General features: G+C 40.4%; 1 protein-coding gene across 1 annotated transcript in view; it reads left to right on the top strand.

The window, feature by feature from the left end:
• The window catches only part of ptk7b (protein tyrosine kinase 7b), a 90,222-nt gene extending 65,837 nt beyond the window's left edge, over positions 1–24,385 (top strand). Inside the window, exons 3-20 of the mRNA XM_037781554.1 lie at positions 4,344–4,446; positions 4,658–4,842; positions 7,509–7,656; positions 10,425–10,555; positions 12,229–12,495; positions 13,922–14,058; positions 14,597–14,732; positions 15,334–15,453; positions 16,644–16,793; positions 17,114–17,261; positions 17,861–17,988; positions 18,838–19,041; positions 20,259–20,420; positions 20,593–20,825; positions 20,922–21,002; positions 21,456–21,607; positions 21,739–21,917; positions 22,513–24,385. Of these exons, the coding sequence (XP_037637482.1) occupies positions 4,344–4,446; positions 4,658–4,842; positions 7,509–7,656; positions 10,425–10,555; positions 12,229–12,495; positions 13,922–14,058; positions 14,597–14,732; positions 15,334–15,453; positions 16,644–16,793; positions 17,114–17,261; positions 17,861–17,988; positions 18,838–19,041; positions 20,259–20,420; positions 20,593–20,825; positions 20,922–21,002; positions 21,456–21,607; positions 21,739–21,917; positions 22,513–22,673 (2,825 nt within the window). The 3' untranslated portion in view covers positions 22,674–24,385. The remainder of the gene's footprint in view (positions 1–4,343; positions 4,447–4,657; positions 4,843–7,508; positions 7,657–10,424; positions 10,556–12,228; positions 12,496–13,921; positions 14,059–14,596; positions 14,733–15,333; positions 15,454–16,643; positions 16,794–17,113; positions 17,262–17,860; positions 17,989–18,837; positions 19,042–20,258; positions 20,421–20,592; positions 20,826–20,921; positions 21,003–21,455; positions 21,608–21,738; positions 21,918–22,512) is intronic.
• Positions 24,386–27,552: the final 3,167 nt, after the last annotated feature.

Raw genomic sequence — 27,552 nt, 5'->3', positions numbered from 1 at the left:
GATTAATCAGTCAATATCTTCTTTACTTCTGCAGCAGCCTAGTCGGCTACTTTTGCATACGCCGTTTTTAATAAATACGTTTTTTGTCACTCCAAATTTCATCAGTCCCTAAGAGAATATCCTGAAGTGTGATTTGGTGGATTACATCGTTGGAATATATTATATTTATTTAATAGGCGATGCGCTGTTCTGTGGCGTATGACTGGCAAGGATTACTTCTGTTGTGCGTCATGTCACATTGTTAAATTACACTCTTACAAAGCATTAATGGTCATGACTCACGCATATTTCCGGGGTAAGGAGGATCCTAAGGTGTGTGATTTCATATCATGAATGGATAGTTACATAACTGGATTATTTGGAAGAGAGAACGGCAAATTGGCAAGTAAATTGTTAAAGTACCATTGAATGATTTCTTTTCCTCCCTGTCTGCCTGTCTTGTGTCATGGACAAAGAGCTGATATGGTTGCATTAGATAGATAGATAGATAGATAGATAGATAGATAGATAGATAGATAGATAACTTTTGTGCGGAGAAATAAACTCCCTCCTTTGTGTATGGATCCTCTGTGTAAAACGGTGATGTACGTCCAAGTGTGACTGGTGGTGGCTGTGCAGCCATTGGCCACTGTCAGAGCTCAGTTCAGCCAATAACAATAGTTTGTAAAACGTCCTATCGGCGCAGATTGATCGGTCTACCTCTACTACCTACCCAATTAGTTTTGCTCGTATTTCACAGTCATGCTGCTGGAATGTAAAATATCGCTTACAGATGTAAAAATGTGTCAGAGAGGGGTTTTCCCAAGAAAGACATACCAGACACAGAGAAGTTAAAATCTGTAAGTTGAATCGCTATTTCTTTTTTTCTTCTTTTTTTTCAATTGGCAATAGACAACAGAAAAACACACACTGACTCTTATAAAAGTAGCAGAGAATGTGACTTTAACATTCAGCCGCGTCTCCTGAGGTTGACAGTTTGACACCACCTGATAGTGGAAACACCCACCTGTTACTCCAGGCAGGTTGAAACAAATTCTTTGAATTTCATTTGTAAATGTCAGTCGCGCTGCAGATGATAGTTGTTGTTCCATCAAACTTCGTCTCACTCTCTCTCCTCCTCCTCCTCCTCCTCCTCAGTGACTCACTGTCTCCCCGTCTGGTTTTGTCGGCCCCGTTATGCTTCCAGTGCACTAATAATATGTCTGTCTAAGAGTCTGGCCCCAGGTCCCCATAGCTGGGATGGCCTTCACCTCCTCCTCCTCCTCCTCCTCCTCCTCTGTTGACTGGAACGGCCCGGACTGAGACACCCAACCAATTAGCATCCTCTGCAAAACACTCATAGACATTTGAGTACATTTGCACGCATGCATTCATGCTTAGGGGCACAGCATCATCAACTGTGTTTTACTTCTCACCACCACACACATACACAAACACTTGTCTCTAACGCCTCGTTTCCACATAGCTCTGTGTACATATGCATATCATCCGAAAGTTCAGTCATTCCTTTGGGAACCTATACTTTACGGATTTACGGACCCAAAACAAAACTGTGTGGAAACGAGGCGTAACAGACACATAAACGCACATATATGATCCAATGCAGCGTGATATGCACACACACTCACAGTTGTCGGGGCATCTGTGTTAGGAGGAAGCTAATGAGCGGAGTCCTGTTACTGCAGAGATGGTTTCTTATGATCCCCCAGGGTGCAGAGTAATACCAGGTTCCTGTGTAATTCATTGTGACAGGTCTTCCTCTAGCGCCCCCTCTTACCTCACAGCGGTGATTCCCCTCTCTCCACCACTGTCTCAGGTGGAGGCTCATGCCATGCATATTTCATAGATGATCCAAACAGCAGCAGAGATACAGCCGCAGTATTCAGCCACAGGCCATAGGTATGGAGCTCAGCATGATGGAACGTCTTACAACATACATGCACACAAAACCCTCAAGGAGTCATGTATAAACCAGGGCGACCCAAAGAAACATGCTCTCTCTTACTCTCTCTTAGTGAATGTTGTGTGTATGTACACAGCAACCACGTCGGGGGTACAGTTACTGCATGTCACACAACCACAACTTATTTATCATCACGTACATAACTATTAGCCCTGTTTCTCATTCAGTGTGAACATTTAGTATTTGTATAGTCAACAAACTCAGCAGCAGAGGAAGGGGAATTCCAGCTGGGTACACAAAGACTGTACAGACAAATCTAAGGTGTCACTCACCACAGGAGACTCCCTAAATAACTTAAATATGTCTTTATTCATCCAGTAGACTTTAATGTGCATCAGGTGGTGATTTTGTCAACATACCAGACATACACATATATCTATTATACATATCCAGACATACACATATATCCATTATACATATCCAGACATCCATACCAGGAAGATTCAGCTTCCATGTCCTCAAACAAAGGCCAATAAAGGATGACAAATAGTATAACATTTCCTAGTAGAACCTCTGACAGTATATTTATATAATTATTAGGACTATCAATCGATTAGAATATTTAATCATGATTAATCGCATGTTTGTCCATAGATAATCGTGATTAATCGCAAATTGATCACACATTTTTATCTGTTCAAAATGTACCTTAAAGAGAGATTTGTCACGTATTTAATACTCTTATCAACATGGGAGTGGGCAAATATGCTGCTTTATGCAAATGTTTGTATATATTTGTTATTGGAAATCAATTAACAACACAAAACAATGACAAATATTGTCCAGGAACCCTCACAGGTACTGCATTTAGCATACAAAATATGCTCAAATCATAACATGGCAAACTGAAGCCCAACAGGCAACAACAGCTGTCAGTGTGTCAGTGTGTTGACCTGACTATGACTTGCCCCAAACTGCATGTGATTATCATAAAGTTAGTCCTTTGTAATTTCATATGATACCAGTATCTTCACTCTAGAAAGATCAAACTGAGCCTGTTACAACCAAAATCGCAAGTTGCGTTTATGCGTTAAAGAATTTAGTTGCGTTAAAACAAGTTTGCGTTAATGTGTTATTATCGCGTTAACTTTGACATCCCATAAATTATATAATTACATAATTTTCTCCAGTTTAAGATGGTGCATAACTTCCCTGATCCAATGACTGTATGTTGGTGAAATAGGATCTTTCCATTTAAACAATATCACTCTCCCATCCAGGAGAGAACACAAAGCCATCATGCTGATCTCCCACTTACTGAGAGGGGCGTCTATTGGGGCCACACCAAACACCGTTTTTACAAATATCATAGAGACGGTTTCAAAAACGGTTTGCCAAAACGGGTTGAGCTTTGGACATGTCCAACACATGTGCCAGAGCCTTCCTGCATCGATCACAGGTGGGATCAGTGTCGGCTTAATACAGCATTTTTATGGCTGACACTGAATTTCTGGCTGCTCCAAAGAGACTTAGCTTACAGGAGCCACCACTATCCTTTTTATTGAAAGAGGGATGAATGCCTTAGTACATCATGAGATATATATATCTACCAGTCTCCCCTTGGACACTGAAAAACTATCGTATTCTCTTAGGAGAACGTAGGAATGATTTGCTGCTGTGATAGTTTCTTGACATACTGCATGTAGTTGATGTATATTTCCCAGTGTACCGGGTCAAACCCCTTTTAATGGTAAAACCACACTGTTCCATTCATTTCTCACTGCAACATGATGCATTCAGGGGACGACTGTGGATCAATTTCCCCGCCATCTGTTTCCTTCATTTATTCTCTTGTTCATCCGTCACTCAAGACGCCATTGATCAGGTTTCATGTTACGTTGTGTGAGTGATGTCTGTCATCTCTTTGTTGTGGCATATGCTCCTCCCACGGTGCGGTAATGTAGACACCTAATCAGGTTTGAAGACATTTCGAAGGATTCCAGCATTTTTAAAATTATAACTGCAAGGTGCTAAAAAGTCAAAACATGTTCACGGTTGTGTTGTTGCTCATTTCCCTTCTGCCTGATTTTATGGGCTGCGCTGACAGCAGAGTAGCCCTTTTAACAGAGTAAGCCAATGAACTGTCCATTAAATGTCCATAAAAAGCACTGTAAAGGCGCAGCTTGCTCTTGTGAGTGCAGGAAAGCGGTATGCTGATGAAAGCCGACCCAGTGATGTGGTAGCTCCCTGCTCTGTCTCTGTGCATGAGTCACCGTGCTGTCACGGTGATGTGCCCGACTCTCCCCGCTTCACCCATTAGCATCACAGGAGGACAGACGACGGGACAACCACTTAACTCAATTTTTCCTCCTGTCCTTCTCCTCCATTATTACTCCTGCTCCTGCGGCTCACAGTCGCCTCTGTTTTTCTTCTTCTACAGGGTTAGAAAGTGGCGGCGTGACTTTGAAGGAGCCCGCCTCAGAAGGGGAGATCGAGAGCTCTGCGCCGGTCACGTTACGCTGTCATATTGATGGACACCCACGGTGAGTCTCCTCCCCTGTCACCTCAGGTTCAGAGCTCACCGGGTTAAGGATCTGTACTGAAAAACCACTCTGTCCTCGTTGGCCTCTCTCATGCCCTTATGTTCCTCTTTCCCTATTCTTCTTCTTTCTCCCTCTCCCCTCACCTTTGTATCTCTTCTTTTTTGGCTTCATCAATCACCCGGCTCTTCTCTTATTTTCCTCTCCCTCTCAGGCCGACGTGCCAGTGGTTCAAGGACGGGGTGAAGCTGACAGAGAAGAGCCACCAGATCAACAACAAGGAGAGGACGCTCACCTTTACGAGTGCCAGTCCGGACGATAACGGCCTGTACTACTGCTGCGCCAAGAATGCAGCTGGGCACGTCTGCAGCAACAGCAATTTCACTCTCAATATTATAGGTGTGTGTGTGTCCTTACATGTGTAACATATACATTATCTTTTTTTAACACTTTTCTGCCACTCTTAGAATTGCTTGTAGAGCTGCAAGTAAGGGCTGATAGTTAATCGTGATTGATCGCAAATTAATCACACATTTTTTTATCTGTTCAAAATGTACCTTAAAGGCAGATTTGTCAAGTATTTAATACTCTTATCAACATGGGAGTGGGCAAATATGTCTGCTTTATGCAAATGTAAGTATATATCTATTAATGGAAATCAATTAACAACACAAGACAATGACAAATGTTGTCCAGAAACCCTCACAGGTACTGCATTTAGCATTAAAAATATGCTCAAATTATAACATGACAAGCTCAAGCCCAACAGACAACAACAGCTGTCAGTGTGTCAGTGTGCTGACTTGACTATAATTTGCCCCAAACTGCATGTGATTATCATAAAGTGGGCATGTCTGTAAAGGGGAGACTTGTGGGTACCCATAGAACCCATTTTCATTCACATATCTTGAGGTCAGAGGTCAAGGGACACCTTTGAAAATGTCCATGACAGTTTTTCCTTGCGGAAATTTAGCGTAAGTTTGGAGCGTTTTTTAGCCTCCTACGCGATATGATACCTCTTGCTTTAAAACTGAGCCCGCTACAACCTAAAAATCGCAAGTTGCGTATAAGGTGACATTAAAACAATATTAATTAATTTAGCGATTATTTTCTCGATCACTCCTCCCATGGGACACATTTCGTCTATAAAACGTTAAATGGTGAGAAAATGCTCCTCACAATCCCCAAGAGCCCAAGGTAACGCCCTCAAATCTTTGGTTTTGTCTTACCAACTGTCCAAAACTCAGATATATATATATTTTGCAACAATTTAAATCAGAGAAAAAGCAGCAGATCCCCTCACTAGAGCTGCAACAATTTTGATAATCAATTAATAGGTTTGAGTAATTTTTTAAGGAAAAAAAGGAACAACTAATCGATTAATCAAGAAAAATACTCATAAGATTAATCAACAATCACATTATATAAGTTAAAACCATTTTTGCTTGAAAATTACTTAGGTGAATATTTCCACATTGCCACACCTGCCAGGAAGTGTGGTGAGGAGGAGGGGGGGTGTATATATAGTCCATTAGTGTTGAGAGAGAGCAGGAAGAGAAAGTGATGGAGCTCCTAATGTGATTACCAGAGAGTGTGTTAGCACCTTCCTCCTCCGCGCGCCCACGCAGACAGAAACAACATCATAAACATCTACAGAGAGAACAATAACATCATCTCCCTCAGCAGCAGCAGCGTTGTTCTGTTGATCTGATGGCGTAACTGTAGCTTTCAGACACTTTGGTGTACTGTGTTGAAAAGGGAGATTATTTATTTTTCTGCTCTCAACATGTCTTATGATGTTTACTCTGTGTATGCGTGTGTGTGTGTGTGTGTGTGTGTGCGTGTCCCTCCTGTGTATTATCCCCTCATTACACCACAGAGTTAGTACAGTACATACAGCAGCACATCTGTGCATGAAACCTGACTCCCTGTTCCACTCTAATTAGACACCTGCAACACACACACAGACAGACACGCTAGGTTAGCACCTGTGTGGAGGAAGAATGGATAATTGTTGAGTTTCCAGTTACCATGTTGCCACCCTCTGCTCCTCTATAGGGTTTCACCTTAAGGTAAGGCTGACAGATTTAGACAGCTTTTCAATGCACGGTCACAGCTCTTTAAGACGAGGCCTTCCCGCCGACTTCCTGGGTGGGCCAGGTGCGATCTGAGGGAACGCCTTTCGTTTTCTTCACACCAGCCGGTAGCCATATCCTAATACTGTTACTGGCACCGTTGGCTGTTCAGATTTGAAATACTCACACACGTAAACCTGGATTAAGGGTATTTTCGTGTTCCCGTTTCTTTATTGAGCTCAACGCCCTTCAGCTTTGTATTTGGAGTACAACAATGTCCTAAAGTCTGTTGGGTAATTACTCCTCCTCTAGGTTTTACTGCAAATCTCTGGTTTTGGCAGGTCAGAGCAGCCTGTTCCAGTGTTAGAGGGCGGCTGGGAGGTTAGAAAGAGTCAAAAGAATGTGAATAGAAGGAAAATACTGTGCAGCGTTTTGGGGTGTTTTGAAATTGTTAAAAATCAAATCTTGACAGCATCAGAGCAGACAAATCCTGGCGCACCTTTGTGATCTTTGGCGCCTCCCTAAGGGGGGCCTGGACCCCAGGTTGGGAACCACTGCCTTAAATTATATATCAAATTTATATTTTAAGTGCAGGTTTTTCTTGCTTCCATACCAGTCGACCCCACTTGAGTCCTTCTAACCCCAATTTCTTGTGATAGCGTGACTTCAGATGATCACAGAGTAGAGAGAGAGATGGTCTCCTGTGTGTGTGATTCTGCGATCCAGGAGTTAAAAACAGGAGGAGATGATGGTCCAGATAAGCTACAGGGTCTATTCACTGACCTCATTAAGTCTCTCCGGGGCCCCTGAGGTGTTGACACACAACGCCACCTGAAGGCCGCCTGCGCACCAGCCCCACGCTGCTGTTGGCAGCTTTTAATAAAGTCCGGAGTAGATGGGTGCGACGCACGAGCATCCACACAGATGGAACTTGATGGTCTGATGCCTGCAGATGTAATCATGCAGATGTTTGTTCTACCTCTCTAACAGATAAGAGTTTTCCGCGGCCGGTGGTCACTCCTGAGGACCAGGTGGTGTTGAGGAACGAGGAGGCCGCGTTCCACTGCCAGTTCACCGCCGACCCGGCCCCAACGCTGGAGTGGTACCACGAAAACGAGCTGCTGGCGAACAAGTCTCGGTATGTTGAGAGCTAAATCCTCCCCTTCTTTTCTTTCTCATCATACATCTCAGACTCCCATCTCCCAGCCACATCCTGCCCCCACTTCATTCCCTCTCCTTACTCACCGTTATATAAGCTTCAGCCACAATCGGGTATCCCTTTGAACCCAATGAGGCAGAAACCCCTTGCGATGGGCTCTCAGCTCTCTGTGTGCCATTACAAGATGTATTGCACATTAAGGAATATTATTACTGGAACAGAGTAAAGTTTCTCTGCAGTCTACTATACATCACTTGAACGCAGCCTTTCTCTCAAGCCTATCATAAGGGACTTTGCAGCTCTCTGGTGTTCACACACTGAGCGGAAATGGAAAAGCATGTCCCCTATAAACACAAGATAATAACCAATTTCTATACCAAGTGCCAAGTATTCCCTCAGGGTTCATAGCACCTCATGCTTAAACATAGAGGCTTTGTAGGCAAGCTGCTCCACATGGAGAGCCTGGTTTTTCGATTTTTGAAGTGATTATTGTGTTCAGTGAGCGAGGGAAGAGAAGGACTTCAACATTAATAGTTAGTCACTTGTGTAATGAGCTTGTCGGAGGCGGGTTTGGTCACCTAGGCAGTGATGACTCAGCACCGGGATTACAGATGGATGGGTAATAAGCGTGAACATAAACACACACACAGAGTGTTTCATTAAAAACCTGGCGTCTTCGTGGTTGACGTGTTCCAAGGCAGCCTCTGTGTTTGTGTTTATTGATCTGGGCCGACGATAATGCCAGAGGAATGCAGCGCTCTGCAGGAGATAATCATCTGTTTCGCACCTGCACTGTTTAGACAACTCCCCCTTCTAGATTATGCGTGAATATTTGATTGTTTTTTCACATGTGTGAAACTAAGAAAAAATACACCAGCGTAAGCTCAAGGCTGTTTTTGCAGACAGAAAGAATTCTGCCCCGTGGGGTCAAACCAACTCTGGAGGGGAAAAATGTGAAACCGTACCAATTCTTTCTGCACATGTAGCTACAAAGATGATTGCCTTAAAAAGAAGACTCTGCCTTTGTTCATTTTGTTTTGTGGTTATTTTAGAGTTTCCTCAGAGTAAAGTATTGCTCCATCTCGGGGCTGGAAACACACACAAGCTCCCAAAGCTCATTTCCCTCCCGCTATTGAACAGAGAAGAAGAGATGACACAGAAATATCCCCCCCCTGAGGGAATCCGGTGCAGAACCAGATCAGTCCTGGATGATGGAAAAAACTCTACTCTGGAATAAAGCAGCATCCTAAATGCATCCAGCAGCACCTTTACTTGTTCCTCTCTGCTTTACATATTCACTTCTCCCACGAGCTTTACAATAACTTTGTCGTATAGCCGTGATGAGCTGTCGAGTTGTCCCATCTGTGGAGCTCCTCTCTGTGCTGCGTGGGATGTGCGGCTCCTTATCTGTCAGCCCTGAAGCTGGCTTAAGGTCAGCCTTTAATTACATCTCATCCCGTCCATCACTGGCACTGATACTCCCTTCAGCCTGCCAGAGGCCGGCCGTCAGTCCTGCTCTTTAAAAAGCACAAGACTTTTTTTAAATTAACTCACTATGTAGGACGCTTTCATTCGGTTTCTGTTGGACACATTCTTAGCATTTACTGTAACCTATTTGGGGCTGCAGATGGCTTGTGTTTAGTGAATCAGGGCAATTCAGATAGCGTCAGGTAACATGCCAAGTACATAAAAAGTAGGCCTGTGCTAAAATAGTCCTTTTATTTGTGGCGCTCGTATTGTGCTGTGCGGCAGAGCATCTCCATCTGGCGCTCTCAGCGGGCCAAAAGTAATGCTAGTAAGAATTATTTTCAGATGCCATCTGAGCAAGATCTGGGGGTGGGAGTTGCACATGTGCAGAGAGCATTTCTGTGACATGTGCTGCTGTTGATGTGCTTTCATGTACAAATGAAGGGTGACACCGTGGGCCTCATGCAGGAAGCAATGTACGAACATGAATACAATTTGTTCTTATTTTGTTAGTACCCAGACTTCTGGGATTCACCAATGTTTTCTTATTTTTGCTCTTCTCTTTGGTAAGAGAACATTTTACCAAGATACGAGAAAAGCATCTTGTTTTCACAGTCCACAAATTGTTTGTCCAAGTTTTAAATTTGAGGACATTAAAAACAAAATATCATATGTTCAAATTTAGATTATTCTATGGTTTAGAGTAATAGAGTAAGGACAGCTTCTGAATGGCTTACATGCTGCTCTTAGATGCTATTTGATTTTCCTGTAACCCCAGCACTGACGCTCTGGAAAATCACTTGTTTACTTTAACTATGTTTATTTAACAGTACCAGTAATATTAATATTATAGGCCTATGTCTGTTTCAATGCATAATGCAGCCCAATCCCTCCGCATGCTATTGATCCAAGTTCTTCTTCTTCTACCAGCCTTATTTTGGGGGCAGCATGTACCGAGTATTTCCACAGAGCATAATACCTGCCCTTATATAGTGTTTGGGGGGGTGTTGTCTATGCTAATAATAAACATCGGCCACACGCCTCCAATTTATGATCAAATGGTATTTATTATTGACCTGGTAAGAGCAGATTTGGATGATTAAGTACGTTTGGTGCATCTGGAGTTGACGTTTCTTTTTTTCTCTCAACAGGAAATTAAGAGAAAATATAATAGAAATTTAAGAGAATGTTGCTGCATGAGGCCCCATTGTTTGTTGGTCAGTGATGGTGAGACAGTATGAATGAAAGTGTAATCTGTTTGATTTGTTTATTCTCCACAGTGTGATCCTGTTATCCAACGGCACAGTGCTGATCACCCAGGTGAAGCCCAGGAACACTGGGACCTACAAGTGTGTTGGCCGCGGCGTCAGCGGATCCCATGTTGCCCTGGAGGCCTCCCTCCTCATAGCTGGTACACACACACACACACACACACACACACACACACACACACACACACACACATATTTGCAGTTGTTGAACTGGTGAGGGATAAACACCTGTGATTCTGTAATCTGAGAGCGAGAGGGGCATCTGGGTTACATATTTATCCCATTCTGCTCTCCCCTCCCTTCTTCTTCTTCTTCTGGCTCTTTCACTTACAGCCAGATCCTTCCAATGATAATCACATTCCCTTATTGACATCCGGCCCAGCTGTATCCACTACAAACACACGCGCGCATGGCGATGGAGTATTTTCCTGCTTCCTCTCCATATTATTTCCTCCCAACAGTCCAGCTGTTTGCCAAACTTGTTTAGCTCAACAAGCCTTCCTCAAAGCGTAACAGCACCTGGCTGAACAAGCAACACTAGATACCAGTATGACTCAAACTGGTTAACGAGCAGTGTAATTATGAGCTTGTGAAAGGTCATTAGACCTCCCACCTGTGATTTTCCTCCAACATCACTAGAAGTTTACTGGTAATAAATGACTACTTCCAAATGGGGAGGTGTGTTAAACCACATTTTAAAATGAAAACAAAACATCAGAACTATAACACTAACTATAAAGGTGTGGTTGTGCATAAAGCTTAGGTTGTCACACATGCAGAGAAAACAGTGTCATAAACAAGTCCTGACACATCAAAGTTGTTTCAATATTGCTCATAACAGCGCCTGCTCTTTTCCTGCCTAACCCCGACTCCAAAGAGAAAACGTTTTAAGTGGCTGCTTGAGCTTAAAAGCAGGAACAAGCTGTAGTATCGTCTCATTTTACTAATCAGCCAGCATTTTGAAATGCAAGTGCATGCAAGTCAAATATTTTGTTTAAGCTTAGGGCTGGAATTTCTATGCGTTTCAGAGTCCCGACCACTTTATTCTCCTCCATCAGCCCCCTTTCCTCCCCCCTCAAGGGTTTTGGATTAACGAGGTACGACTGTATCTGCAGTTTTAACCCAGTGAACCACAGCTCCATTTAAATACCTTAATTCACTTAATCTGATGGTAATCCCCACGGGCATTATAGGGGATTGTGTCACAGTAGAATCCAGTATTTAGGGACAAGTTTAAACAGTCACTCCATCGTAGCTCCACCTCATTCATTCTCCCCCCCCCTTCTCCCCAGCTCGACTTCCCTTTCATCCGCTGAGAAATGTGTGTTTTCTTCTGTTCTCATTAATTGATTTAGATCTCTAGACTCGTAGAAGGTCGCAGCCACTGACCAGCTTTCAGAGCGTTGTCGGCCAATAAAGTATTAATGACTTCCATTTGGGACGCACAGTAGTAAACCACACAGTAGTGGGAGGTCTTGTGAGACCACAGATCACGTTCCACTTTCTGTATAGGGGCTGCCAGTTTTGATATGACCCACCTCACACAGGCTCTAGTTAATTCCCATACAACCTATATACTCTGTTCGCCTACTGTGCTCTTTGTTCTCTAATTAATGTGACCGCCGCTACGAATCAGAGGACTTTTCCCAACAACAGAAACGAGCGTTGAAATTAAGCGTGCTTATGAAATCCAAAATGCTTCACTGGCTTTGAAGGCAGATTGATGATTATCAGCGTGTAAATGGAAATCAATTCATTCAGCTCTGCTACTTCATGCTGAAAATGTTCTCACACTCTCTGCTTTCCACCACAGAGATCGACGACATGGTGCCCAAGATGTCGAAGGTTTTCACATCGGACACCCTGCAGCGGGTGGCCTGTCGCCCCCCACGCGGCCGGCCCGAGCCCGAGGTCTGGTGGGAGAGAGAAGGTCAGCGGGTGCCCACGGAGGGCAGAGTGTACCAGGATGGTCTTGATCTGGTCTTCAGTCCCACAGAGGAAGGAGACTCAGGCACCTACACCTGCGTGGCCCAGAACAGAGCAGGACGCAAGACACAGGAGGTCACCTTCACCGTGGCCAGTGAGTCATACACAGGGACACATTAAGTTGGGTTTACCCGTCACAAGCAGAACTACTCCTGGGAAACTGTTTTATAACGCTGTAGAAAGTTTAAAAAATAATCCTCGGTTTGGGTTTGAGACTTACATTTTTTTAACAGAGGATGCGTTGGGTTTGAAAGAAGTTGGCATTTATGAGGCATGGAAGATCTATTGAAAGATGCTTCCACAATGCATTATGGGAAATGTAGGATCCAGTGTTTGTGGAGCTTTACCGTACAAGAAATAAAAAAAAAGTCAGGATATTTGGCATCTGCTGCTTCAATTATGGCTACTCTTTTTTTTTTTTAAATCTGTCTCTTGTGAGTCCCCTTGTGAGTTTTAGTTTTTTAAAGCAACCCCAAAAGTAGTGAAAATAAGTTTTCCCCCGTAGATTGTAAACTAAAACAGAACATAAGCAAGCCAATAAGGGCTAACAAACAGAAGGGGTGTACAAAAGAAAATATTGAGTATTGCCATATTATGTTTTGTGATACTGTATTGATTCTCAAAAACACTGTATATCGATTTTTAATTACTAGTTTACATGCAACGAGTAACTCAGTCAATACTATTTCATTTACATATTCAGATATGCGCTATATCAGTGTATGTGCCCTCTCAAAGTAGTGCTATGAACTTTTTTTTAGTCAGATTTTATGCATATGGTGGTGTGTTCTTATATACTATGACAAATTTCCTAAAATTTGGTTTAAAAAAATTGCAACATATCACAACATATTGAATCGTAACTCCTGTATCATGATACATATCGTGTCGCCAGATTCTTGCCAATAGACAGCCCTAACATACAATATAGATAATCGAAGCACTCTTTAATATTACAGTAAGTCTTGTTCTTTATAGTGAGCAGCATGCTGGGAACACTGGGACCATCTAGATACACAGGGATTAATGGAGTCTATGTTTAGACTAACCAGTGGGATAAAAAAAAAGATAAAAGATAAGCCTTTATTGATCTCCAGTGGGGAAAACAGAATAATATAATAAAATGTAAGAGTTTCCTGCTTGTTTTTTATTCTTTATTTTATTCTACAGTATGTGAAGCATCTTTGAGAACTTTGAAAAGCACAATATAAATCTGATGTATAGTTATTATTACTATTATAAGTATACATAAATAGAGAAGTAAAAATAAGAATACATAATGAATAAATAAACAACGTGCCTACAACGTTTCTATGTATAATAATTAATGAATAAATGATAAAATAAGAGGAATATACAAATAGTATAAGAGTAGAAACAACAAAACTCTACAAGAATGAACAAGTGTATTCCTTCATGGACTGCCGTGTAGCTGAAGAGCAATTATGTGTATACTGTATGGGTATGTGTAAAATGTCTGTGCTTATTTAACACATTTGTGTGTGTGTGTGTCTCCACAGCTGCTCCAGTGTGGGTAACGAGGCCTCAGGACAGCCACCTAGAGGAGGGAAAACCAGGTTATCTTCACTGTCACGCTCAGGCCAACCCTGAACCTGAGGTCACCTGGCTCCGCAACAACATCATGGTCACACCAGAGGTCAGTTACCAAACACAATCACAAGTAAACACGTTCTAATAAGTATAAGGGCTGTCGCAAACACCATTTTTTGGGATTCAAAGCTTCGGTAAGAAATAGTCAAAGGTATTCGAAGCTTCGCAGTACAGCGCAGCAGACTGACATGTTCTTCTGTCTGTCTCCATCTCCCCCGTTTCAGTGCCGCTGCCTTACTACTGTCCACACACGCACCTCTACACACAAAAATCAGAGATATCCATCTAAGAATAACTAATAATAATTAATGTTGAATATGAATAATTAATTGATTCTTCCTTATTTCATGGACTATTTGGGGATTTATACATTTTCATTACATACTTATATATAAAAAAACAAACAAAAAAATTAAGCATTCGAATACTGATTTGGAGGTCGATTATCATGGCAACAGTCGAAGCTTCGAAGCGTTCGGGTCAGCCCTAATTAGTGTTACTGTGTCTTTTTCTCACATGCATTCTATCTACACCTATGAGATGAAAATTTAAACTTGTATAACATCTTTCTTTTCTTGTTCTAGGACCCTCGTTTTAAGCTGTTCCCTAACGGCACGCTCAGGATCAACAACGTGGAGGTGTACGACGGACAGATGTACGGCTGTGAAACCAAGACTGTAGGCGGCCGACTCTCCGGGCAAGCTAGAGTCATTGTGCTCGGTAAGCTGCGATGGAATCACTCAGTTATATCTAATATATACAGTAGATTATACTTTGAGCAAATATTTGACGTTATTCCCCAGACTGACTGGAAGATGATGTGTAATGAGTGAAATCATATCCAGGGTATAATGAGTAATACAATGTTATTAAATATAAAACAAATGTGGTCATGCCTGTGGGCTTGTGAATGTGTGTGTTTCCTAAAATAAGAGTCCATGTTGTGTCTCTGGGCGTCCTGCAGGACACCCACAGAGGTGTAAAATATGACTCATGCTTTATTCTAGCCTCCATTTGAACACATTATCTCCATGTTAAAGCGTAGCTCTGCTGCTATAGGATTACTGTGATAGATGGCCTGACATGTCGCTGTTTTGTCTGGCCAATCCCTCCGTTTATATGATCTCATCCTCTGATAGACTTTTTATACGTGTGCATGTATCCACATTTCCCTGAATGTGTCTGAACTTGATTTCAGTCAGCTTAGTGTCATTTCATCTGCAGTGTGAGATGCACAAAAGAGGCTTTGGCATGTGTGCCGCCCTCCTTCTGTGTTTACCATATGCGTAATGAGTGTTTGGTGGTTTGACTTGTGTTTCAGAGAAGCTGAAGTTCACCCCGACCCCCCAGCCTTCTCAGTGCCTGGAGCTGGATAACAAGAACGCCATCCAGTGCTCGGCTAAAGGCCAAGAGAACCCGACCATCCGCTGGACCAAAGCAGGTGTGTACACCGCTCACTAAACCTCAGCTCACAATAGCTTTAGTCAGAAAAGGAATGACTGTTTAACACTTTCTTAAGGAAAGTAGCCCTCATTCTGTTTGTGGGTGTTTCTGCAACTACGGTCACTTTTGACTGTCTCAAATTAAAAACAGAAAAACCTCTTTAAACCTTTTTACCATCAGAGTAGGTAATACATATAAACAGGTACACAAAATTACATATTTTATGGTTTTCATCACTTGTTCTTACTAAATGTCCTTACCGCAACATTACAACAACTTTCATTTTATACATTTCGCTTTTTTAATATCTATTATATCTTTGAGACATTAAAAATAAGTTTTCATCAAGCTTTTTGCATCATTGTAAATATTGATATAAAACACAACATATTATATATTTTTTTGTGTATGAAGACATCTATGATTACTGTCTACATTTTTCAGGGTGTAGAGAAAATCATGAAATCCCCTATTTTAAAAAAAAAAATGTTTTTATGACAGATATTGCAATTCTAATGTCCTTACCACAACACCTAAAGCTGTTGCGGAAATCACATTTTTGCTAATATTGCAGATAAATGGAAAGGTCTGCTACGTTAGCTTTGACTCTTAGAATCTATTATACATGAATTCGACACTAATGTTAAGTTATTTTTTAAATGTAGTTCAAAATGCACAATTACTAAATATGTATATGAAACAATTACATTTGAAATAATGTCATATTACAATTGAATTAGCTCATGTTATGGGTCTCGTTGAAACCACAGTTGTGGGACATAAAGAAAAGTGGTGTTTGGACCCATAAAATGCTTAATACATTTTATTAAATCAAATTATTTAGTAATTATTTTTTTATGTCAAGATGGATAATAACACTGTGTATTTATCAATTGTTGCACTGCAAATTTGAACATAAATCCAAAATTTAATTGCTGATTAAAAATGCCCGTAGTTGCAGAAACACCCTTATGCTTATGATGATAAATGTTGTTTCCACAAGAATCATGCACAGAATCTGTAATAAACAGCGTGCGAGGAAGGTACATCATCATGGATCATTTCCCCCATTCATCTGCGTTTGCTATGATGGAGTCGATTTAACCACTTAAATCCCACATGCAGCACCAGACTCAGCCCTCCTCACCCCCACCGTGTCCCTGTGTGTCTCTTTGTCTCCCCCTGCAGACGGAGGAGAGCTGCCGCCCCGGGTGGAGCAGAGGAAAGGCAAGCTCCACTTCTCCAAAGTCACCCGCAGCGACGCCGGCAACTACACCTGCATCGCCTCCAACAGCCTCCAGGGGGAGATCAGAGCCCTGGTGACCTTCATAGTTGCAGGTAAACCGCTCACTCATCATCCTGAAAGCTGGGAATTATGAATGAAAGAGGCCACGCCGCCATATTAGTCATAAGTCCCACATTGAAATGACTTGTGGTCTCAGTACATCTGAGTCATTGATCATTCTCATCAAGTGGCAAACACTGCAGCCTTTATTGTGCACTTGCTGGCCTTTTTATGGCCCCACTAATGAATTGCTTTTGGGTTGTAGAGTGTAACTGAGACGTTAACCACAGTCACCGCAGTCTGTAAAGGAAATGTTACGGCCCAGTTGTGGTGTTGTATTAATGAGCGTGTGCATGTGTTTGTGCACATGTAGTGTACATTCGCTTTAAGGTGGACCCAGAGAATACGACGGTGTACCAAGGTCACACAGCCATCCTGCACTGTCAGGCCACCGGCGACCCCGAGCCTCACATCCACTGGATGGTCAAAGACAAGACGCTGGACATCAGTAAGAACAGGAGGTAAATGAGACACTTTTTGATCTGTCTTTTAGACCGCTCATCCATCATGGAGTAGGATTACAGTTTGTGAATACAAGTTCCAAACAGGATCGGTTGCATGTCTGTACATTAATTATAGATTTAACTTGTGCTAATGTAGTATTACACACCTGAATACAATGAGCCTCATGCAAAAATGTCTCTTACTAACAGATTTGTTCTGAAGTGGCACGTAAGAGTGATTTAAGAGAACTTGTCACTAGTTTTCTTGTACTTCCTTTAAAGGGATAGTTTGGGTGTTTTGAAGTGAGGTTGTATGAGGTACTTATTCATAGTCAGTGTATTACTTATAGTAGATGACATAGTAGGCTCTTTTTTCAAATCTAGACGTGTTAGTATTTAAATTATGTTTACTACATGCTTAGTGTGTGTGCCCCTATTTTCAAGCTTCAGATAGCTTATCAGGGTTTCCCATTTCACATATCTCCATTATGATGATGATGTCCTTGTATCTTAACTGCGTTGTGAATAAATTGAAACTGAACTGAACTGTGTTTGTGTAGTGGACGTTGTTGTGAAAGACCTCCACCTTCATCTCTACCGTCCCGTCTTTCTTCCAGGTTCCAGAAGATGCCCAATGGCTCCTTGGTGATATTAGATGTTACTACAGATGACACGGGCAGATACACATGTGTGGCCGGAAACAGCTGCAGTATCGAAGACCGTGGGGCTCAGCTGTATGTAGTGGGTGAGTTCAACACACACATATATACATACACAGGCTTCCTTTATGGGGAACAAAGGTGCACACATGGGGGCGTGAGCCACGATCACAAGTAAAGGGATGAAGGCGTTAATTAAAGCTTCACCCTCTGCCTGTCATCCTTCTCGACAGGTTAATAACAGCCGCATCTCTGACGCCACGGCTGTCACTGAGGTGACGGGATTGGGCAGACGTTAGATCTAATAACGCTTCACACTCCTTGTGTGCTGACTGAAGCTGAAAATTACAGTCACACACTCGCATTAGTGTCTCATATCAACTCATTATCTACCAAAGGAGCAGGATGGTCGTACGGATTAGTTCAAAGTCGGAGACAGTTGACTTTAAGATGTTCGCTGTAGCTTGTCAGTGTCAGCGTGACAGCACTGCCCAACAAAACCAGACTGGTAACAGAAAAATGACTTGTTGAATGACATGACCGTATGTTTTGAATTAGAATTATGGTTGTTAAAATTCAGTGTAAGTACATTTAATCTGTAACAGATAAGGGTTTACTAGGGTACTTGTGTGACAGTTGTTGCATGGGTTTTACTTTGCACATCATAACTGTAGTGGATTTATTAAACTATAAACCACATCTGATTCAAAGTGATCTGCATATTTGCATCTTTTTTCAATCTTACAACTCTTTTCAAAAGTCTATTCTTGGAAAAAAATGAAATGTGTTTACCCTTTTATGATGCAAAAACTGACCCTAAAACAACAGCATGTGCTGAAAGATGTAACACAATATGTGATTTTGATTAAAGACTTGGATGTTTACTGTTTCAGAGCATTTTTTAGTTGACCATAATTGCTGCCTGTGCCCAACAGAAAAACCAGTGCATCACTTGGATGAAGAAGACATGGACAAGGCTCCCTACAAGATGATCCAAACCATCGGTCTGTCAGTGGGAGCGGCCGTGGCTTACATCATCGTCGTGCTCGGACTCATGTTCTACTGCAAAAAGAGACGCAACTCCAAAAGGCTGCAGAAAGGCCAGGACGGAGAGGAGCCGGAGATGGAGTGTCTCAACGGTATGAATGTCTGGTGGAGAACAATGATTATGAATTTCTGGTCAGGTGGTTGTAACATCAGTCAGGAAGTTACGAGAGTACTTGATATTCCCTCAACCTCATGTTCCTCAGTGTTGCTTGAAAGGTTTTGGATATTTGCCGCCATCTTGTGTTCATCGTAGTTATTGCCGTTAAAATTTAAAATGTAAAATAGCACAAGTTCAGATCAATTTGATGAGACGTGTGTAATTACTTGTGTAATATGTTTACACTGGAAAAGTGACACAGTTAAGCATACTCAAAACAGTCAATATGCATACAAAAAAAACGTTATTTCTGAGGGAGTTGATGTGCATAAGGAAATGGAGCAGCTGCTCAAAGCTGGAAAATAAAACTTAATTGTGGATGATGGTGAAACAGTTTTTGGAACAACTCAGAACACAAGAAATATTACATTTTTGAAAAAACATTTAGCTTCGTCTCTATGAAATTTGATCAGTAGTGACACCTCTATGTCACAGTTTGATTCAACAGCGGAACGACTAACTGCAAAAATAGCATACTATGATGATGATAATAATAATAATAATAATAATAATAATAATAATAATAATAATCTTTATTTATATAGCACTTATCTAAACAGAGTTACAAAGTTATTCCCATAAAACAAATAAAAAAACAGCAATAACAAAATAAGAGTACTGAAAAAAATAAAATATTATTTAAAAAAAAAAAACTAATAAAAACTAGAATCAGGTGGAATCAGGGAAGGCAGTGCGATAAATGTACATTTTGAGATTAGATTTAAAAAAATTCAGTCTGCCTTATTTCCTCGAGCAAGGTGCTCCAGAGCTTTGGCGGTCTTATCTTAAAAGCTCTGTCCCCCTTTAGTCTTCAGCTGAAGACTGCAACAGATAAAAGACCCCTGCCCGAGGATCTCAAAGTACGAGCAGGGTCGCATGATGTTTGTTTCCTCGTACAACATCCATTACTCATCATTACTCTGTCATTCATAATTCAGTCTCTTTGCTCCACATTTCATGCCAGTGTGTTCTTCGTTAACCATCCTCTCTGATATTTATCTTAGATTTGGCTGAGCAGAGCAACAAGACAATGATTAATACGATTCACTGTATTTGGACTCGGATCACATTTACAGTGCCCTTTACTGCCCAGTGTGATTTGCACTATGTCTATGACCTTTGACCCTGTGGGATGTGTGTTGTGTTTGTCAGGAGGGGCCGTTCAACAAAATGGCCACACCACCGCTGAGATCCAGGAAGAGGTGGCACTCACCAACATGGGTACCATAGCAACAACCGAGAAACGCCACAGCCATGTCAACAACGATAAGCTCCACTTTGCCCGAGCAAACCTACAAACCATCACGACTTTAGGTAGACTGATTTATCCACTTCTCTCTTGTCTTTATATAACTGAGCATGCTCTGATTTCATAGGAAGTCACCTGATCTTAAAGATACAGCATTTCAACTAATAAATCAACATATGCGTTGTTGATTTTTGAGCTCTGACGTTTGCTCTGTGGTTTGTGTGAATGTTTATTCAGGCAAAGGGGAGTTCGGCGAGGTGCTGCTGTGCAAGGCGAAGGGTATCGAGGAGAGCGAGGAGGAGACGGTGGTGTTGGTGAAGAGCCTGCAGACCAGAGACGAGCAGCTCCAGCTAGACTTCCGCCGCGAAGCCGAAATGTTCGCCAAGCTCAGCCACCCCAACGTCGTCCGCCTGTTGGGCCTTTGTAGGGAGGCCGAGCCCCACTACACCATCCTAGAGTACTACGACCTGGTGAGCACACAGAAATAGAAACACACACACAGAAGGATTTAAAATGTTTTGCCTGATAATGTACAATGCTCTTTTTTTTTGCTTTTATCACGACAGGGAGACCTAAAGCAGTTCCTGAGAATTTCCAAAAGCAAAGATGACAAGGTCAAATCTCAACCTATCAGCACCAAGACCAAAGTAAGTGTTGAGATACACGTTTTTTTTTTCGAGGTTTAGATAAGAAGAGCAGTGCTACTGTCATGTCTGTACACTCAATATGAAGCTACAGCCAGGAGACGGTTAGTGTAGCTTAGCATAAAGATTAAACATGGGGAAACCTGGCTCAGTCCAAAGGTCAATAAATCCACCTACCAGCACTTCCAAAGCTCACTAATTAACATGTTATATCTTCTTTCTTTAATCTGTACAAAAGCCATAGTGTAGAAATTAGAAGTCATGGTTTTATATCCTGGTTATGTGCAGGATCATTTCTTGGTCAGTGGAGACTTTTTTCCATAAGGTGGAACTATTCCTAACTGATGCAACTAAGGGAAACCTTGGCAATACTTGTTGCTTGTTGATTTATTCTCAAAGTCACTTCACGTCAATTTACCTGACAGTTTTTATGTATTTTTCTTTCTTTCCCTTCAGGTTTCCATCTGTGCCCAGGTGGCTCGTGGGATGGAGCATCTGTCCAATCACCGCTTCGTTCACAAAGACCTAGCCGCCCGAAACTGCCTGATCAACAGTCAGAGGCGTGTTAAAGTGTCATCGCTCAGCCTCAGCAAGGACGTCTACAACAGGTCTGTTAGAAAAGGAACTTCATTTCATAATAATCTACAATAAATGGCATGATTTTAAAATTCTCTGTTCATCCGGCTAATTAGGAGTTGTTTCCACCTCCTCGTCTTTTCTCTTGTGTACATGTATGCAGTGAGTACTACCACTACAGACAGGCATGGATCCCGCTGCGCTGGCTCCCATCAGAGTCTGTGTTTGAAGACGACTTCTCCACCAAGTCTGACGTGTGGGCCTTCGGAGTGTTGATGTGGGAAGTGTTCAGTCACGGCGAAATGCCATATACCAAACTGAGCGATGATGAGGCGCTGGAAGGTCAGTATAATGCATTACCGGCTTAATTTATCAAGTATTTAATACTCTTATCAACATGGGAGTGGGCAAATATGCTTGCTTTATGCAAATGTATGTATTTATTTATTTATTTTTGGAGATCAGTTAACGACGCAAAACAAATTTTGGCCAGAAACCCTCACAGGTACTGCATTTAGCATCATAAATGTGCTCAAATCATAACATGGCAAACTCAAGCACAACAACAGCTGCAGGGACCCCTTTGAAAATGGCCATGACTTTTTTTCCTCACCAAAATGTTGCATAACTTTGGAGCGTTATTTAGCCACTTTGTGACAAGCAAGTATGACATCGTTGTTACCAATGGATTCCTTAGGTTTTTTAGTTTCATATGATGCCAGTATCTTCACTCTAGCTTTAAAACTGAGCCCGCTACAACCTAAAAAATCACAAGTTGCGTTAATGTGTTAAACAATTTAGTGGCGTTATTTGCGTTAACTTTGACAGCCCTATCAAATATCCTTTTAAATGTTGCAATCTCAAAACATAAAATGTGTCCGTATTTCTGATTTGGTTTAACCTCCCTCTCTCTGCTGCTTCTCCGGCGCCCCTCCAGCTCTGCAAACCGGGAAGCTGAAGCTGCCCGTTCCAGACGGATGCCCCTCCAAAATCTACAAGCTCATGGCCCGCTGCTGGGCGCTAAGCCTCAAAGAGCGCCCCTCCTTCACCGAAATCGTCCACACCCTGGGAGAGGTGCCCTCTGACAGCAAAGTCTGAGACGCCCACATCAGAGGGGAACTTTGACCAACCCCCAAAAAACTAAAGACAGGAGTGCTGGATTATTAGTCTCAAACATTTCAGGGAAGAGGGTTGAGGAGGAGGAAACACTTTTTTTAATATGCATTTCAAGCAGTGGGTGTGTGGATAAGACTTCTTTGGTATATCAGTGGAAACGCACTCACGTTTGTGTGAGCGGCTTCTCGTGAGCAGTGCCAGGAGTCTACGTTTGCCTTAACCGCAGCGTGGATGACGCTCCCCTCGGGGTTCCCCGTCTGTGGTTCCACTGTGACCCTGCCTGCCCGTCTGCGGCCGCTCTGACCCTGAGACGCTTTGTTTCACGGAGCCTCACAACCTCAGTGCCTCTACGCCTCCACACACACACACACACACACACACACACACTCACCCAGACCTCCGACTGCTTTGTAGTAAGGTACAGTGCTCTCTCTGGCTCAGATCAATAGAAAATATTGGTTGGACATTTAGGAAAAAAAACTGAAATTTAGACTCACTGCTCTGTCATGTCTGAAAGAATATTGAAGGGAAAGTGGGACGTATCAATGGAGCATTGAAGCTTCAACCACTTCGGAGTGTGTTGAACGAGATCGTTTCAACTGGTCTGCTTGAAAATCCAGCTGCATCCTGAGTCCACCACCCTGATCCTGGAGGAGACGATCCTCCAAAGTGTGTGTGTGTGTGTGTGTGTGTGCCACCGAACTGTTCCCACGCTACAGTGTACGTTCAAAGAAGAAGTGGAATAGGGTTTGCATGAAGGTTCGTCGTCTTGTCACGCTCGTGATTTGCGACGCGAGGAAAACTTGTGGAAAAAGTAATCCGTGTTATGGTAACACTTCAGGAAAAAAAAAAAAAAGATAACAGCCAAGGAATATATTGAATAGATGAGATTGTGCCAGTGTGGGCTTTGTACGTTTTTACGAGTGTGTTCTGTTCTTGTATTAACTTTGAGGTGCTTATTGGTAACACAGACCTATTGGGTAAGAAACACCCGTTATACCACATTAATCATGTTGCAGGCATGCAGCCTATCACTGTGTTATTAACCTGCGACATCATTTTCTCCAGAGGTCCAATCACAGTTTTCCTCCAGGTCCAGTTGTTTTTGTGCAATGCTGCAAAGTGGACCATCACACCAGGCAATGTGTACATAATGTAGAAGCCATGCACTAACTTCACTTAAAACAATATCTCTCTTTATCTCTATCATGTTGTGTAGTAGGACATGCAGGTGCCTGTTTATTTATGATGAAGGTCCTGTCTTTTTTTAACTATGTTTATAACAGAAAGGTACTTCTCTGATGCTATGTATTCATTCTCACGGTCCATCTCAGCAGGCGTTCAGTCTGGTAACCGGCTGAATACGCGAACACAAAGTACACAGGAGGTCAAAAAAGTGACGGCTGGTCACCAGTACTCATTAAGTGCCTGGTAAATGAAGGATTATCTTAACTGTTTCCCTCTTTTTTTTCTTTTTTTTTTTTACATTATCTAATCAAATGCAATGGCCTTTTGTTTATGAACTTGTTTTTATACGTTGTTTTTAGTGTAATGTTTTGTTTTTATGAATGCTAGGCACTCACACCTAGACCTCTTTTTTTAATCTGCTTCAGCAAATGTTCACAATAATCACAGATATATATACAAAAGTATACATGCTGCTGTCAATAAAGGTTCACAGTGTTTTTACCCAATGTGTTGTGATTAATAATGTAGATAGCAACGCATCGGTGATCAGTTTTACGTGGGGGTTTTTTTTCTTCCTTTTTAATTTAGTATGAAAACTTTCAAATAATTTTGACTTTACGCTAAAATATAGGAATACAATATAATGTAATGTAAAATATAATACTGTGACAGCCTGGTAAGTAAAAGTAAAATATGTTAGTTTCTTTCAGTAATATAATAGTATGCCATTAAAAAATCCTAAATATTTCTTAGTATGCTATGTCAGAAAAAACAATCATGATATAGTAAGCTATTAAGTTATAAAAACATCACAAAAATATAGTATAGTATGCCATAAAAGTAAAAAAGGTTTAGTATGTCATACCCAAGTTGTAAAAAAGTAATAAAACATCATAGTAAAATATAGTATAGTATGCCATTCAAATGTGTATATAAAATATCAAGAATATCATAATGCCATATATATATATATATATATGCCACAAAAATGTTATAGAATTAAATAATAGTATGCCATAATTCATAAAAACATCATAAATGTCATAAAAAATGTCAAAGAATGATCCGGCTCTAAGGCAAATAAGGAAAGCACAAGTGAGGGATTAAGTAAAAGAAATGTTTTATTTAACAGAAGTTAGTTAATTAGGTAGTTAAATTTCTTTTTAACAAAATATGAATTGTAACAAATGATGCTGGCAGGAAAACATTCTGTCAGGGTAACTCAGGTAATGATGAATAAAGTATACTGCAAATCAAAAGTCTGACATGACACAAGGTGGTGCCAGGGGGAAAGGAGTCCACAGACTCGCATGATGGGGTGGGTCTTATAGACTGGAAACAGTGGCCAGCAGCCTCCAATCCCTTTATGGCCTCCAGCTCCAACAAACTGGGAACCAGTAACACTGAAATAAATGTCACACACATAAAAAAAGTCATACAATGAAAATATCATGCTATATGCTGCTTTGACATCCTATACTACGACTTTTTTTCGACATACTATGACTTTTTTCGACACACTATACTATGACTTTTTTATTTTTTCAACATATTATACTATGACTTTTTTTCAACATACTATACTGTGAATCTTTGATTTTTTTCGTCATAGTTTACCATGGTGTTTTTTTTAATTTTTTCGACATACTATAGTATGACTTTTTCTTAAACATGACTTTTTAAATTTTTTTCGACACTGACTTTTTTATTTTCGACATTCCGTCTATGAATTTTTTTTTTAAATATTTTTTCAACATACTATACTATGATTTCTTTTACTTTTTTGACATACTAAACTGACTTTTTTTCATTTTCCCGACATACTATACTATGACTTTTTTTTTTTCAACATACTATACTATGACTTTTTTTCATTTTTTTTAGATACTATCCATGACTTTTTTTCTTTTTTCATTTTTTCAACATACTATACTATGACTTTATTTTTTTCAACATGCTATGCTATGACTTTTTTTGACTTTTTTCGACATACTATACTATTAGTTTTCTTCGACATACTATACTGTGACTTTTTTTCCGATATACTATACTATGACCTTTATTCGACATACTATATTATGACTTTTTTATTTTTTCAACATAATATACTATGACTTTTATTTTTTCGTCATACTATACTATGACTTTTTTTATTTTTTCGACATACTATACTGTGATTTTTTTTTTTAGACATACTTTACTATGACTTTTTTTAAAAATTTCGACATACTACACTATGATTTTTTTTTTTTCAACATACTATTCTATGACTTTTCCCGACATACTATACTATGACTTTTTTATTTTTTCGACATACTATACTTTGACTTTTTTTTTATTTTTCGACATGCTATACCATGAGTTTTCTTCGACATACTATATTATGACTTTTTTATTTTTTCAACATAATATACTATGACTTTTTTTATTTTTTCGACATACTATACTGTGATTTTTTTTTTTAGACATACTTTACTGACTTTTTTTAAAAATTTCGACATACTACACTATGATTTTTTTTTTTTTTCAACATACTATTCTATGACTTTTCCCGACATACTATACTATGACTTTTTTATTTTTTCGACATACTATACTTTGACTTTTTTTTTATTTTTCGACATGCTATACCATAAGTTTTCTTCGACATACTATATTGACTTTTTTATTTTGTCGACATACTATACTATGACTTTTTTTTATTTTTTCGACATACCATACTATGACTTTTTCCCGACATACTATACTATGACTTTTTTCGATATACTATACTATGACTTTTATTTTTTCAACATACTATACTATGACTTTATTTAATTTTTTTGAGATACTATCCATGACTTTTTTTCTTTTTTTCATTTTTTCGACATACTATACTATGACTTTTTATTTTTTTCAACATGCTATGCTATGACTTTTTTTTACTTTTTCGACATACTATACTATGAGTTTTCTTCGACATACTATACTATGACTTTTATTCGACATACTATATTGACTTTTTTATTTTTTCCACATACTATGATTTTTTTTTTCAACATACTGTACTGTGACTTTTTAAATTTTTTCGACATATTATACCTTTACTTTTTTTTTTTTTTTCAACATACTATACTATGACTTTTTTTTCATTTTCGACATACTAAAATGTCATGTTCCTTCTCACAATAATCTTTAATTTTAGCCTTGCATCATTCTGCTCAAGAAACTCTCACAAGAAACTCCGGTTCTTTCTGTTGTTTACCTCCAGCCTCTTTACATCGCTTTTCCTTGAGGTTTTACAGCAGTTGCCACCTGTTGCATTTACCTTCATCCTCCTCCTCTTCTTCTTTTTCTTCTTCCTTTTCTTCTTCTTCTTCTTCTTCATAGTTTTACGGCAGCCGGCGCATTTTACGTTGCATTGCTGCCACCTTCTGGAACAAGTCATTACTGTGCCATCTTCATCCACTTTATACTAGACAAGTGACTCTCAAGTAGTCAGACACTTTATTCCTTCTCTTTTACTTCCGTACTCTTTTTTTTTTTTAAACAATATTTTTTATTGAATTTTACATATAAACATATAAACATATATACATATATACACATACAGACAGAATAACAATATTAATAATTAAATTATACAATGAAATGTTTAGTCAGAATTTCCACAGTAATCAAAGAAAGAGAGACA

The sequence above is a fragment of the Sebastes umbrosus genome, chromosome 10, assembly GCF_015220745.1.
Source record: "Sebastes umbrosus isolate fSebUmb1 chromosome 10, fSebUmb1.pri, whole genome shotgun sequence".
NCBI classification, from domain to species: Eukaryota; Metazoa; Chordata; class Actinopteri; order Perciformes; family Sebastidae; genus Sebastes; species Sebastes umbrosus.
Note: the sequence above shows the minus strand (reverse complement) of the source record. Positions and strands in the feature narration are given on the sequence as shown.